Source organism: Ixodes scapularis, unplaced genomic scaffold, assembly GCF_016920785.2.
Source record: "Ixodes scapularis isolate PalLabHiFi unplaced genomic scaffold, ASM1692078v2 PGA_scaffold0__279_contigs__length_252992795, whole genome shotgun sequence".
NCBI classification, from domain to species: Eukaryota; Metazoa; Arthropoda; class Arachnida; order Ixodida; family Ixodidae; genus Ixodes; species Ixodes scapularis.
In genome coordinates, this window is record NW_024609835.1 from 112,421 (window position 1) to 127,430 (window position 15,010).

General features: G+C 50.0%; 1 protein-coding gene across 1 annotated transcript; it reads left to right on the top strand.

Annotated features, from left to right (window-relative positions):
• The first annotated feature begins 535 nt into the window (after positions 1-535).
• Positions 536-12,283, top strand: LOC8031689 (solute carrier family 13 member 2-like). The gene is made up of 3 exons (XM_040223264.1): positions 536-748; positions 1,972-2,090; positions 10,894-12,283. Exons 1-3 carry the CDS (start codon positions 536-538, stop codon positions 12,281-12,283), a joined length of 1,722 nt encoding a protein of 573 aa, XP_040079198.1.
• Positions 12,284-15,010: the final 2,727 nt, after the last annotated feature.

Here is a 15,010-nt window from a genome sequence, read left to right on the forward strand (position 1 = left end):
ACGAGGCAATGCGGGAGCTATAGAGCTTGTTCCCGACGGGTTCCAAGAAGTTTGATGGTGTGAAATCAATGTCGGTTAACCTCACGCCAGTAAAACAAAAAACGCGCAAGAAATACTGTGATTTTAAGCTGCCTGCTTGACTTTTAAGTTATACAACATGTGCCGTCACCCCACGGAAGAGCGCGGAGAAATTTGAATGTTAGTTTTGTCATCACCTTCATTTGCCGTGTCCTCGATAGCTATTCTGAACTTTGAAATACTTAACAGCGTGCCGGAAAGAGTAAGGTCTAGGTACCCAAAAAGTTCTTTTAGCTTAGGGACCACCCCAGAGTGAACACCCGAAGTCATCCTTGATGACCGCATAAAGTATATTCTCTCTCTCTCTCTCTCTCTCTCTCTCTCTCTCTCTCTCTGGCTAGCTCAAGAAATCGACGGATATCGCCTTTAATCACCTCGGCGGCACAGGACGCTCCGTGATAGCAGCGACGCCCCATCGTTCCACATCCCGCAGGTACTTGGCCATTTCTCGGCGGCCATGATCGACCAGTTCAGCAACCAGGAGGACCTGACGCTGACGGACCTGGTGCGGCACAACCTCCCGCGGCGCTTCCAGACGGTGGGCTTCTACGTGCGCGTGTTCGCCATGTACGTCATCCCGCTGGTGCTGGCACCGCTGCTCAGGGACCGCTCGCCCGAGAACCACGCCACCTTCATCGTCCTCTACGTGCTCTTCCTCTGGCTTTTCCAGGTCAGAAAAGCCACCGACACGCCACAATATACCTGTCTCTTTAAGAATATTCATCTCGCCTCACCATTTTATTTCTTCACGCGCACCAAAAGAGTGGAAACGCCTTCCCGCGCCAACAGCACCAATATAAGATCACCAACGGTTCAAGAACGTCCTACCTAATATTGTATAACTATGAATCAAATTATTTTGCTACTAGTAACGGCACTTTGTTACTTCGTCTCATAACTAACTTCGTCTCATAACTGCACTCTTCGAACGCGTTCGAAGAGTGCAGGGGACACAAAGTCAGCTAGCTTTGCCCCTACCCACTAATAGACCTATTGCTATATTACCCCAGCATCAAGGAGAATGCAGGGATTGGTGTCCCACGCGCCGCACGAGCTGGCCTCGGCAGTAGTAAATATTCTAAAGCAAAAACCTAAAACAAATTGTATCTTGCACGTGCGTTCGTCAACGCTTTATTTTTGGTTATTTACTTCGAATCTTTTATACGGGGAAGGCGTGCGCGTGTGGCGCGTGGAACACTAATCCCTGCATTCTCCTTGATGCTTGGGTAATATAGCAAATGGTCTATTCTTCCACTCAGAGCTCGGCGTCCTGGCGTCCTCGTGTTCTCCTTTCCCTCAGTTTCTGCAACTATAGTTTGTACACACATGTCTCTCTAATGTCCTAGGTCGTAAGGGTATCTGAAATAAATAAATACATAACATCGTAACAGACACCGAAGCTCCCTGATTTGAACGTGCCTGATCTGCGCGCGAGTTCATGCGGTGTATGAGATCTGCAGTAGAAGCTCCGCTCCTACAGATAGTATTTTACCTTGGAATAGCGGTTCAGTGCACGCGCATCCAAGGTACGATAGAAGGTAACGAGCTCATGGAGCTTCTCTTGTGGATCTTACGTTGTAGCACATTATACTATCGTTCGGAGCAATTTACTCGAGCTTCTAAAATGTAATTAAGAAACTGATTATGCCGAAAGATATTCATTTTCAAAAGTAGGCGCTCTGGTAGAGGCCACGATGACATCAACCTTTTTTCTGGGCGATGCGTTATTTTCGCAAGGTCGATGTGACCAGCGTTCCATCCAACACCTCGCATAATTAGCCGAACAAATTGGTTGGCAGATAGTTTTAAATTAGAGGAACTCCCATATTACTGCTCAAGAGAGTATTAGAAAATAAAAATGGCGGGTAACGCATGTGCCTTCTTTTTTTCCAGTCGATTCCACCAGCCATCGTGTCATTTTTGCCCCTGATTCTGGCGCCCACATTCCTCAATTCTGTAACTGACAGCCTGCTTCAAAACTACACGTCCGAAACAATGGTGCTCTACATAGCGTGAGTAATTTCTCGCGCACTCGATTTTCCTGGTTCAGAAAAGCTACATTAATTAGCTGTCGACGCAATCTATTTTTTAAATTCCCCCAATCACTTGTGCCGGGAAACTGGAACTTAAGTACGCCCTATTTGCTCCAAAACTCGCTGTCGGTAAATGAAGTTTATAAAACGTGTAAGCCCTGCTCTTTAAAAATTCGTAAGAGAACTTAGGACTGCGCGCGAGTGTGGCACGGCCGCTCTGACTGCAAACTTGTAAACACGCGAGCGCGTACTTCAAAGTAGAAAAATAACATTTTTTTATACATCGACGGTTTTTTGGTGACACTTTCGATCTAGAACTATCTTTGGTGCTTCATAATTAATTGCGCCGATCAGAAGCGCCGGAGATTTTTTATTTGCATTTTGAGCCTTTCAGGTGAATGCTGTATCCTCAACATTTTCAGCATTGATCGTTAATCATAAATTTATAGCCGAGCGGTTTCCTAAAACTGAGTAGACAAACAACAAAACACGCACACACACGACTTATCGGACGTGTGTTGTCCAGCATTTGTTAAGACCGATAGCTATGCATGACTACGTACATATCACAACATTCGTAACTCCAGCAACTTATACGGGTCGCTGGAGCTGCCGACAAGCGTAGCGACCGAAAACAGGTCGTGCCTTGCCATGTGCCAGTTCAACGCACAACGCTTGGGTTTAAGCAGGCAAGTATGGACTTCTGAATGGCTTTCTCTGATTTTCATCGACTACGTTCAAAACCTGCGGCAGTGTGCCGGTGTAAGCGGGCTTCCAGGGTCCTCGCCTTCTTCGGGGAAGCGACGGAAGGACTACTCACTGACCTTTTATCAAGCTTATGAACGTTGAAAAACACAGAGTCTCTATTTAACGCGGTGGTTGAATAAGTTGCGTTCAGAGCGACTTCGCCCACACGCTGACACGTCAGTAACGACAGACACACCTCGAAAACGGTTTGCCCTGCACAACGTGAGATGAAATGCCAAACGCGTTAGTCCATTCCGAGTTACTTGTTTCCCTGCGGCCCCGTCGTTGCTGCCATGTTCGGTGCTGTAGACACAATCAACTCAACTTCCCTCGCTTTACTTCAACAACATGCAATCCCCGAAGCCTAAAGAGACGAGCAGAAATTGCGAAAGGACCTGTTACGGCCAGTCCAGCGTTTTCTTGCCGGGTGCCGTCTGTTTTGCTGGAGTCACGTATAAGCTGCGCACATCAAATATTTAAATGCGGAAAAAATAAGTGGCAAACGTCAAGCGCACAACTAATCCTTCTGTTACTTCTTTTTTTTTTTTTTTTTTTTTTTACTTGGCCGTACGTTGCGTTGTTTGATTATTCTCCGGTCTATTCGCTCGCACAATTTAAACTATGTCCTCTCTGAGAGTTTGCAGGAGCGAAAATGTTTAAAACCATCTATATCAATAGATAACATGATCTTTTATGAATTCTCTGGGAAACGCCAGTGACACATTTTTACGGGCTCGATCAACAGCTTCCCTTTTTCTTTGGTACATTTAACGTTACATAACTATAGCAAGGCCCGTGCGCTAGGTTTTCGACGTAAAGGAAAACAGCGCACATTAAACGGGGACTAACGGAAGTGCAAACAGGACAACCGCTGACTCTCAACTGAACTTTAATCACATGAAAAAACAAAACAAAGAGAACAGCAACTCCTCCCACGTCACATGATACATTCACCACGTGTCCAAAAAACAATCTCTTTACTACTTAAGCCCGGTGACGTTTGCCTTACGCGGTTGGCGCCTGCTTTGATAATCGCAGGCGCCTCTAAAATTTCTCTGTTCACTCTATCCCTTTTATTGTCAATGATACCAGTCTTACTGAAGATGGGTTTGCACCCACATCTATGGCAATGCAATGGCAGATGCTTCCCTACATCTTCCACCACTTATCGCAACGACAAGTCATGCTCCCGCAGTCTGTGATTAACACATCTGCCCGTCTGTCCGACGTAGGCTTTTCCACACGTTAGTGGATTTGGGGCACAGATTACGGTTACGAATGTTTAATGAGCAGGGCTTACACGTTTTATAAACTTCATTTAGCGACAGCCAGTTTTAAAGCAAATAGAGCGTATGTGAGTTCCAGTTTCCCGGCACAAGTGATTGTGGGGATTCCACGTCGTCTATCTTAATCGAGTGTGACGCAGAGGTTGGACAGGAGCAGCGTTGTGCACTGTGGGAACCATTGGGTTCCCTCTATCCCTATCCAGGCCTAGCTTCAAGCAGGCCGTGGGAGTCGTCGTCACCAATGGCGTCGGCCTCCCGGATACAAGAAACCACGAGGCCGAATTCCCCGAAGGGGCCGGCTCTCCCTTGCCCATTTGGGTGAACGCGCCTTCGGCACACCCTTGAGAGTTACAATGGACGCGACTGCTAGTGGCCTCCCCGGGCGCGTCCATTCTCCGAGGCTACATAAGCTGGCCCCGAAGGTGGGCCAGGGGCTCTCGTCGGCGGAGGCCCTGGCTCTACGGAGCTCGGTTTTTCTTTGTGGGCCTCCGACTTCCCGTGAATCTGTCTAATGCGGCAGCGCGGGAAACCGACCGGGTGATGCTGGCAATTGAGCCAGCGCCCAGACTTTCTTGTCTAAGAGCGAAGCGTGCTGACATTGCAGTCAATAAACACGTCTTTATCCGGACCCAAGGAACTCTTTGTGTTTCTAAGTGGTAACACCCCAAAAGGGCGAATCCCACATCTGGCGCCCCAACGTGCGGCTTTCCGTGGACTGCAAAGACAGCAGCATCCATCTCCTTTCGCTAAGATAGCGAACCAGGTCAATTTCCGGCCAAGGATCAAACAGGTGGACAAAGGGAGAGGCGAACGCCCGACACCCGACGCCACTCAACGGCTTAGTGGCCACGTCAGCCACGCACGGACACAATGCAGTGTCTTTTCAGCCGAGCTCGCTTCCAAACGGAGGTGACTAAACGCCCGGAATACGTCCGAGGCATTCCCTTTCGGGACGACGCCAGCCTACTTCGCTGGGGAGGCGCATCTGCGCTTTTCGAGGTCAAGCCCGTTCTCGAACAAAGCACGGTGACGCAACACGAAGCAAGTGCAGCTTTTTGCCTTCGAGACGGCTCGCGGGGCCCACCCAGAGTGGACACCCCGTCAGCGCACAAACTAAAAGCGTATCTCGGAGCGAGAAAATGCGCTGTGCCTGCAACACCGGTCCCAGTCTAGCGAGGTTGCGGAGACCGCCGATGGTGCCCTTCGTCGCCGCGTCGACGGACCAGTAGCCATCAGGTTGACCAAGCGACCCCGGAACAAAGGCCCCCGGGAAAACTGAGTGAGTCAAAATGATTTCCTTTTTACTCCGTCTTTCCTTCCCGCAATCAAGGGACAGAGGACTGGCGTGAGCATGGTTTTCGGCTACTAGAATTGAGTATGTTCCGTTTACCCGCGATCGACTCCGGCCAAAAGTCAGTGAGCGTCGCACGCAACAATTACGTTAGGAACCTTTGAGGGCCACCTATCAAGTTGCAACCCCGTAAAAGCGACGTTAAATGTGAAAACGCCGCGGGGTCCGGGAGCGGTTCAATCGTGCTACCGGACAGTGCAACAGGTTGAACAGCGTCCCGGGATGATTGCGTGTCCGACTAAGGTGACCGCTACGCGGTCACTGGACGAGATCGTGAACCACGGCACTCGAGGTGTTCGTTGGGAATCGACGGTAGCACCGATGAGTTTTTGACGCTCAGCGGAACGATCCGGGGTGTGAATATGTGAATAGTTGTAAATATTTTCGCGGACTCTGCGGAGTCGGGCGGTGCGTCCGCCGGGTGGTACGCTCGCCACTAACGTCGCTAAGCAACTCGTATTGTTGCAGACGGGCTTTGGCAGCCGGGCAGCGTACTCGCCGGGTCGAGCAACTCGTGTTGTTGCCGATCGGTGCCGTAAATAGTCTGGTATTGCTATTGGCACGGGGGTTTCTTTTTATTTGGGATCGGTTTCTGTTCTTGCTGATGCGGATAAACTCGTGCTACGGCTCTTGGCCTCTACGAACACTGCAGTTCACGGTGGCTGTCCTGCGCGGCTGGGAGTTGCATTTGGTGCTCTCCTTTGTTCGCGTTGGCCAGGGCAGCACGCGGCTCCAAGACTTTTCGAAGTTAGGTCGCTGTGCTATACCTGGCCACAGGCATTTATGTTTTAGCCTAAGGTAAAAGCTAACATGTTTGAAAAATAACAATGTTGGCGAGCCTGCCCGATAGCAGCCCTGCATCGTTTCAATATCACAAGAAAGGACAGGGTGGTGCATTTGACATTTCATTGCGCCCGTAAATCGAAGCGATTAGGCATCGTTAGCAAAAGCAGCTACAAAGAACTTTGCCTAGTCGATCAGTCACCAACAAATCTATTGTCCGGGGTGACGCGAGTCAGCTTGGTATGTGGACATCCGTGTTCACATTAAGCGGAGTCGTGGAACTTTTTTCACAATAACTTCGCGTGCCGAGCCAGTGCGACGCACGTGACTCACGGCAGAAAAGACATCTTTGTCTCTGCCTCTTTTTTATCTCTGGGGCCTTTTGCATCCAGAGATTGGTCGAGTATCCTCAGTTGGACGGCTCCACCTTGTTCGGAATTTCCGAAGCTTCCTTCTTGGGGAACGAAACGGGAGAGGGGGGCAGAGCGCAGGCGGCATTCCAGTTCCCGGCGGTTCCTGGGTCATGGACTCATGGTTCCACACCGAAGCTGCATTGACGCCAGGGAGCGTCATCGTCGCCGTCGCCGGCCTGCCTGTCCAGATCCGGCTCCTCGGCTGCTGGCCAAGATGGCGGCAGCCACCCTCCCCCTGCCTGGACTCGTCTCCAGGCCAGTAACACGTGGCATCTCGTCGCAGACCCAAGCTGTGGACCCGTGCCGACAGCAAGCAGCTCGCATCCCGTCACGGACCCGGTGACAGTGCCCGTGCCACATGGTGCGTCCCAAGGAGAGACGCCCAGCCGCCGTACTTTCCGCGGTTCCGCGAACATTTCATCGGGGAGTGACCGGGCCGATCCTTTCTGCCCCCGGCCAGGCCCCTACTTGGACCCTTCAACGCTGCTCCGGTAAGCCTGCCACGAAGCGTGGGCTGAAAAGTTCGACTGTACCCGGGGTCCACTTGCAAGCAGCGAGCTAGCGTTTTCAGCATGTACCGCGCTGATCGTTTTTTTATTTCTTTGTTTTTCTTCGCGGCATATGCTCCTTCGCTCTAGCGTTTCGTTTTTTTTATTTTGTTTTTGAGAGCCGGTAGGCCATTTTATTTTTAGGCCTACCTTAGCCTTGAGAAGGGGGGAGTGTGGGAACCATTGGGTTCCCTCTATCCCTATCCAGGCCTAGCTTCAAGCAGGCCGTGGGAGTCGTCGTCACCAATGGCGTCGGCCTCCCGGATACAAGGAACCACGAGGCCGAATTCCCCGAAGGGGCCGGCTCTCCCTTGCCCATTTGGGTGAACGCGCCTTCGGCACACCCTTGAGAGTTACAATGGACGCGACTGCTAGTGGCCTCCCCGGGCGCGTCCATTCTCCGAGGCTACATAAGCTGGCCCCGAAGGTGGGCCAGGGGCTCTCGTCGGCGGAGGCCCTGGCTCTACGGAGCTTGGTTTTTCTTTGTGGGCCTCCGACTTCCCGTGAATCTGTCTAATGCGGCAGCGCGGGAAACCGACCGGGTGATACTGGCAATTGAGCCAGCGCCCAGACTTTTCATTGTCTAAGAGCGAAGCGTGCTGACATTGCAGTCAATAAACACGTCTTTATGCGGACCCAAGGAACCTTCATTGTGTTTCTAAGTGAGACCCCCCAAAAGGGCGAATCCCACAGCACGTTCCTCCAAAACTAGAACGAAAGCTTGTTTCTCGGTCCTCTTTAATCTTGGAACGGGTTTTCGTTACAACACTTCCAGTGATTCAAAAGGAACGCGTTCCCGTTTCAAGTTTTAAGGTGCGAACATGTCGTCAAGTTAACGTTACGTTTGATTATTTCAATAAAATATTGTACCGCATAATTCGCATATAAAATAAAGCGAGCGAGTGAAATATCCACATCCAACTACGTGTCGAGTCGTTACAATGACGTTTGTTACGGTTCTTTGTTTGCGACTGTCCCTCTGACACTTCTCCGTACTCCTTCACGTCGGAGGTAAAAATAGTCGATAATAAAAAAGCCTAACTACCTACTAAATTCGGGTAACATTGCAGATAAATCAAAAACAAAAAAGCGCCGTTCTTCCTGCTGCTTCACTAAAAACGGAAACAGTTCCCGTTCCAGTTCCAACGACCCAAGACGGAACGACGGAGTTTTTCCGTTGCTCCTAAAAGGAACGCGTATGCCAAGAGCGTCGTTTCTGGGAACGTCGTTCACTACAACGCTGGAGAGTTTTAGGGAACCGTTTTTGCATATCCGATATGTACGATGGGCCCTCCGGTGCGAACTGCGCATGCGCTATACAACAGAAGACACGCATATGTGGAGTGAGTACCGGAAGGCCCATGGTACAGTATGAATGTGCATTGAAACCGTTCCCTAGAACTCCCTACTGTAAAAGGGGTCCTAACCGACCGACGACGCAGCAGTGAGGCCGAATCTGTGCCCCGCACCGGAAAGAGGACGCGAAGTATCCAGTGCAGAGCCCGCCGTCTATAGTCGGTGACAGGCTAAGAGGTACCCAGTATAGATGTACTGTTCCGCCTACAGCTCGGGCTTTCTGCTTTGGATAAGCACTCCGTCGCAAGCGCAGCCGAAGCCTGCTGGTAGACAACGAGCGAGTGCTGGAGGCGGAGCTTCAACTCACTTCTTGGCCCGCTACCGAGCATGGGTGGTGTGGGTACTGAACCGCTATATTAGAGCGCAGCTCTTAGGGGCCCGTTTCCAGCCTGAGCGGCGTCGGCGTCGACGTCGCCGTCGGCGTAACCGGGGGGGGGGGGGGGGGGGGGGTCACGTGACCCCCCCCCCCCGAGGTCACGTGATCCCCCGAGGTCACGTGACCCCCCCCCCCCAGGTCACGTGACGTCCCCCCCCTCCCCGAGGTCACAGGACCCCCCCTCCCCCGTGATCATGTGACCCCCCGGGGTCACGTGACTACCCGCAGGTGACGTGACCCCTCAGTACCCTTCCTTACTCCTCCTCAAGAGCTGCGCTCCTATTCGGCGTTACAGGGATTTGTAAACGGCTTTCATTTTTTTTTTTAATGGCGTCATGAAAACTTGCCAGAATCTGGGTCTCTAAGCTCGTCAAACACAAAGTTGGGGCAGAAGTTGACGCGTCGCGCCGATTAGCCGATGACGGCGATGACTTCGCGTCTTTTTTTTGCCGACGCCCAATCGGCGCGCTCCGCGAACGTTCGGCTCCAACTTTGTATTTGACGAGCTTAGGGAACCTTGATGGCAACAACAAGGAAGGTATGCGAAGAAAAGGATCGGGAGACTACCCTCGTAGTCGCCAATAAAATAAGTACACGCGCTCTTTTGGCACGTTTCTCTGTCGCATCAAGATCCAATGGCGACAAATAGGACTAGCGGGAGCTGGGAAACCGGGTTATTAACGTTCTCCCCATCATACGATTATTTCCTGACGTTATCCTGAGTTTCCCCTTACAAGAAGAGATTCGTTTTCTACTTTTGAGGCAAGTCTGCTCATTAAATGGAAGGTCGATTAAGCAAATTGCGCACCGCGAAGTAATTACCCTTTCTTTGCTCGTTTCGACAGAGAGTATATTTAGCAATATAGTTACGTACACGCTAATGACCTCCAGAGGAGCGAGGAAGTGGAGGAAGAGGAGCGGTGAGGAATTGTTACTTGAGGAGAACGAATTGAGTAACTTAAAAAAAAATAGATTGTTGTTCTTTGTTGTTTCTAAACACAACGCATATAAACAATAACTGGTATCTCTCGCGTACATTGAAAGCGTTAAGAACTTGTTCTCTGTATTTGCTTTATGTGTGTGCTTCGGGGATTCTAATCTTTGAGAATAATAACCCTGAACACTCTGTTCATCATTATTATTATTCATCACAGATCGCTAAGGGAGCTAGGCTAGAGAAAGAAAGCAGCCAGATGGAAAGGATTATTCAATCACCGGCGCTAATTAGCTGGCCATCGTCACGCTGCTGCGTTCTGCTTTTTTTCTGTTCCGCCACTTAGGTCCTCTAGAATCAGAAAAGGCATACGGTGTAATTATTTTATCGCGCTTTTAATGCGGAAGAGAAGCACGCATGCTAGTCCGATCGGGATTTTTTTTTTTTTCGCTAATGCACTGAAATAAACGGAGTAAAACTGTACTTTAGTGCTCATTTTTACACATTGGTGTGGCCACACCTCTGGCAACTGCTGAAAATAACACGTTACTCGTAACGCGTTTCTTTATTTCAGTAACGTACTAACTTACTCATGAGCACCCAAAGCGATTAACGAGTAAAGGTATCTCGTTACTGTTTTACGGTATTGTCTATCAAGGTATGCGTCACCTGTTACTCTTGACTAAAATCGGAACCACGCTGCTTTCTACAACTTTCATCAACGAAGGATAAAAAATGTCAAATCGCTCTTCAGAAGCTTATTTAGCGCCGAAGTTCGTCATGCGGCTTGTCGCTGCCAAATACTAAAATCTAAAGTAACGCAAAAGCAACATTTCTTAGTATTTAGAAGCAACGGTAACGGTACTACGTTACCTTTTTGTAAGACGGCTTTAAGTTTTTAAGGATTAACAAGTAAGGCTATTCCGTGGACGACATAGCAAAACGCGTACAATAATGAATTGACGATTCTTCTGTTACCATGGTTTAGGTACGCGTTGGTGGTGAATGGCGTGGAGGCGACCAACCTGCACAAGAGGCTTATCCTGACGTCGTTGCTGGTGTTTGGCGGCAAGTCCGGCTTCATCATCGGCGGCTTCGTGACCACCACCATACTGGTCTCGATGTGGACGAACGCGGTGAAGACTGCCGCCATTGTGCTGCCCATCGCCATGGAGGCCATCCAGCACATCCAGGACAACCGTCTCTTCCATGTGTTCGAGCTGCGCACGCGCTTCCTGCACAAGCCGTTGGGCATCGGCACGCCGATCGTGGAGGCCCGTTACTTGATCGAGGGTGGCATCGTCATCCCAGACGTGATTCACATCCTCAGCGAGTTTTTCACCGTCAAAAAGGGCCTCCTGATCGGCATCTGCTACTCGGCTGTGCTGGGCAGCATGGGTTCCGTGGTCGGTTGCGGCGGCAACCTCTTCGTCAAGGCTTTCATGGAGCAGATGTACAACTACCGCACTCTCACCATGTCCCACTGGGCGCTGTCGCACATGCCGCTTACCGCCCTGTGTGCCTTCCTGTTGTGGATCGTGCTGTCCGTGTGTTACTCCAGCGACGTGGTGTCCAGCGACCACATCTCCAAGCGCGCCTTCGAGGACGTCATCTACAAGCGGTTCGCCCAGCTGGGCGCCATGACTTACACGGAGGTGGCCACTCTGATCCTACTGTTCATCATGGCGCTGGCCATTATCGCCACCCACTACTACGCCGAGTACTCGGAGACCCTTGGAGCGGACAACCCGTTGAGTGAGAACGCGTGCGTCTGCATCACGGTCATCGTGATGTACGCCCTGCCTCACGTCGGCACCGAGGAGGCCAAGTCCAACAGGCGTTGCCGGGTCCACAACGTGGAGCAGGCCGTCAAGAAAATATCTTGGGCCTTCGTGATCACCATGGGCGCCGGCATCTGCGTCGCCAAGCTCATCGTGGGCTACAACCTGCAGAAGTTCTTCATGCACCTCTTGCCGCACAACCTCATCTCGTCCACCTTCTGGCTCCAGGTGCTGGTTGCCTGCGTGGCGCTTGTGCTGGCGGAGATCAACAACTCTCTGAATAACATCATTATTTTCGCACCAATTATAGCACACATGTCGGACGCCGTCAAGGTTCATCCCATGTACTTAGTGATGCCCTTCACCTTCTGCTCCTACTTTGGCTTCGTTCTTGCGTCGGCCACCCCGGTCTGCGAATACGTTGCTGACTACGGAGATCTTCAGGAGGATGAATTCCTGCTGCCGGGTATCGCCATGAAGATAGGCTGTACCCTCATAGTCATCCTGGCTTACAACACCTGGTGCTGGGACAACTTCTCATTGCGCATGCCACTGGCTCCACTAATGAGAAATGGAACAGCATCAACTTTTTTATAGCGGCGTTCGAACATGTGACCGTTCACGCAGAGCGACGCTTTGTCTATGTCGATTGTGCGTAATGTGGAGTCACAAGGACACTGAAATCACTCTACTGAAGTAATTTTAACCTGGAAGGGATCAACAGGCATTCGTATTTCTGACTTTGTTTTTGGTTAGACGTAAGGGCGGTAACGGCTGACTCAAAAGGGGCTTTTTGGTGTACGGACGACGCTTTAACGTACAGAGTACTAACGAAGGAAAGCAACATTTATACCACCGAGGAGAGCCCAACATAATTTCTTTATAAGGAACATATCTCGAGCAGACTCTTCACTTCGAAGAACTGCTGCGCTCCAAACTGCTGCACTGCTGCACCACAAAAATACAGATAACGCAAACCTGCGGCCGATGGGTACATTCTTAGAACGTAATTATAAATCATAAGTTTAGAATCTTCGCTACTGGACTGGTTTGTGGCCAGCTTGCCTGAAAATGTACTCATGAAAGGAGCTCTTCAACATGTCTCAGATGAGTACTACGTGTCTCCAGGCTCAGTTAGATATGTTTTGTTTCCTCATACTTCTTTCAAGCCGTTTCACAACTGAGTTGATCCCAACCACCATTAAAATTTTGCCATATTTTTGAAGTTAACATTTTTACAGCGATGGGCAGGCAGAGCTTCGGCATTGGTTGAAGAGGTTAGTTCAAGTATGCGCACTTTTCCTTTATGCTTATACGCGTAGCCGATTATCCTTGTCCTGGGGAATTTGGCAAACTTTTCTTACCACGAAGTTACAGATGTGCATACACAACTTTCTATGCACTACATAAAGTCTTACTGGGGCCCTATGCTCTACCGCGGGACCAAGCGGTACCGGACACCGTCGTCTACCGCGATTGGTGAGCGGCGCGACGCTGACCAATGGCAGCAGACCACGGTGTCCCAATCCCTTGGTCTCGCACGGTCCCGCCGTATAGCATAGGGCCCTTGGTTTGGTTTAGCGTCGAGGACAGCTTGTCACTGCGTGTTGGAGTGTGATATTAAAAATAGATACGGTCCGTGGAAAGGAAGATGTGACACTTCAACCCAGGCTATTTCTTTCATTTTTTTTTAATCAAGTTCGGAACCGTTCCTTGCTAAACTGAATTATCCAGAATAGTATATAATCAACGTGGATGACTCATATAAACACCCAAAGCGTATCCCAGTGTACATATATTTAGTTTACAAATAGTAGACTCCCTGGCTTACGGTGTTAAAAGGCGACTACGGGATACATGGATGCCCGTCGCCTCCCTCCGCTCTGTGAAAGCTACGCTTAGTGTTTATTTTTAGTCGCAGTGTCGAGCAAACACGAGGGAAATATCACAAGGGGGTGCCGGAAAAACAGCATGGCGCTTTGATAGCTCAGTTTCCTACAGTTCGGCGAGTTTCAGCGCTGCGTCCCCATATTGTACGACAGGACAGCACACACAAACGCACACACAAACGCACACACAGCCGCACACACTGCAGACGTGATCGGGAGAGTATGCGAAACACGCGCTTGGGAACGCGCTGAAGCACCGTGGAAAGAAACACAGCGGACAAACGAATATTTTAGCGTTATGTATACTTTTTTGAGTTTCCTCGACCCGCATTCCCTGGGACGCGGGCGGATAAGTCATGCACAAATAAAATTTAAACTAATTTTAGTATGTGGCCAAATACAGTTCAGAACGAATTCTATCTATCTGTGAAAAGATGATGAACTGACACGGGAAAACGGACAGAAGGAGACTTTTTATAGACAACATTCGCGACGTTTTGTAACATGTGTTTTTAGTAGGGGTGGGCGAATATTTCGAATACGAATCGAATATACATATACTATTCGTGTTCGATTCGTAAACTAAGACTTCGGTATTTTTCGAATATTTGTCCTAACACGAATATTCGAAATCAATCGAATATTCGAGAACGTATTCGCAAGCGTAAGTTTTGCTTTCGGCTTCGATTTTGGTAAGTAAGGCCCATTAACAGCGACATAGCTGCATGGTAGCTTCAACCTAAACTGGTGGCACCGGTGTAGGTAGCGGTAATCTGTACGTTTCTGTGTCCTTGGGACTCTTGACTTTTTAAATTGCTCACTTTCGCGCGAGCAATTTAAAAACGGAGAAACGGACGGGAAACGGCTCCAAAACGAAGAGAGAGGAGCGCTATTTTGAATTATTCTGCGTATTTTACGGCTTCGATGGCACAATGTACGGCATGCGACTCAACGCTTAAAGCGCCTACAGGGACGACAACGCCCCTTGTCAATCATCTCAGAGTACATCGTCTGTTGTTCAAAGAGTGATTACCACTGGTACGCCACGAAAAGATCAACCGACGCTGACGGAACGGACTTTGTGCACCGCATGGAGCCCCTGCCAGAAAAGAGGCTGCGAGCGCTAAATAACAAGGTGGCCGCCATGGTGGCGCTTAATTTACAGCCTTACAGCATTGTGGAAGACCGCGGCTTCAAAGAACTTCTGACAAAAGCCGTTCCCAACCATAGCCTTACCATCTCGATCTACACTCTCACGCGTGCTTGTGCTACCGACGTATGACGACACCCGAAACAAGGCGAAAGCAGAGCTCCACAGCGCCTTTGAAGGCGGCGCTGCCGCTGTTGCATGTGGACATCGCGCGCTAACGAAAGGTACGTGAGCTTCGCCTGCCATCTTCTCACTCCAAAGTTCATGATGAAGTGGGTCACAGTG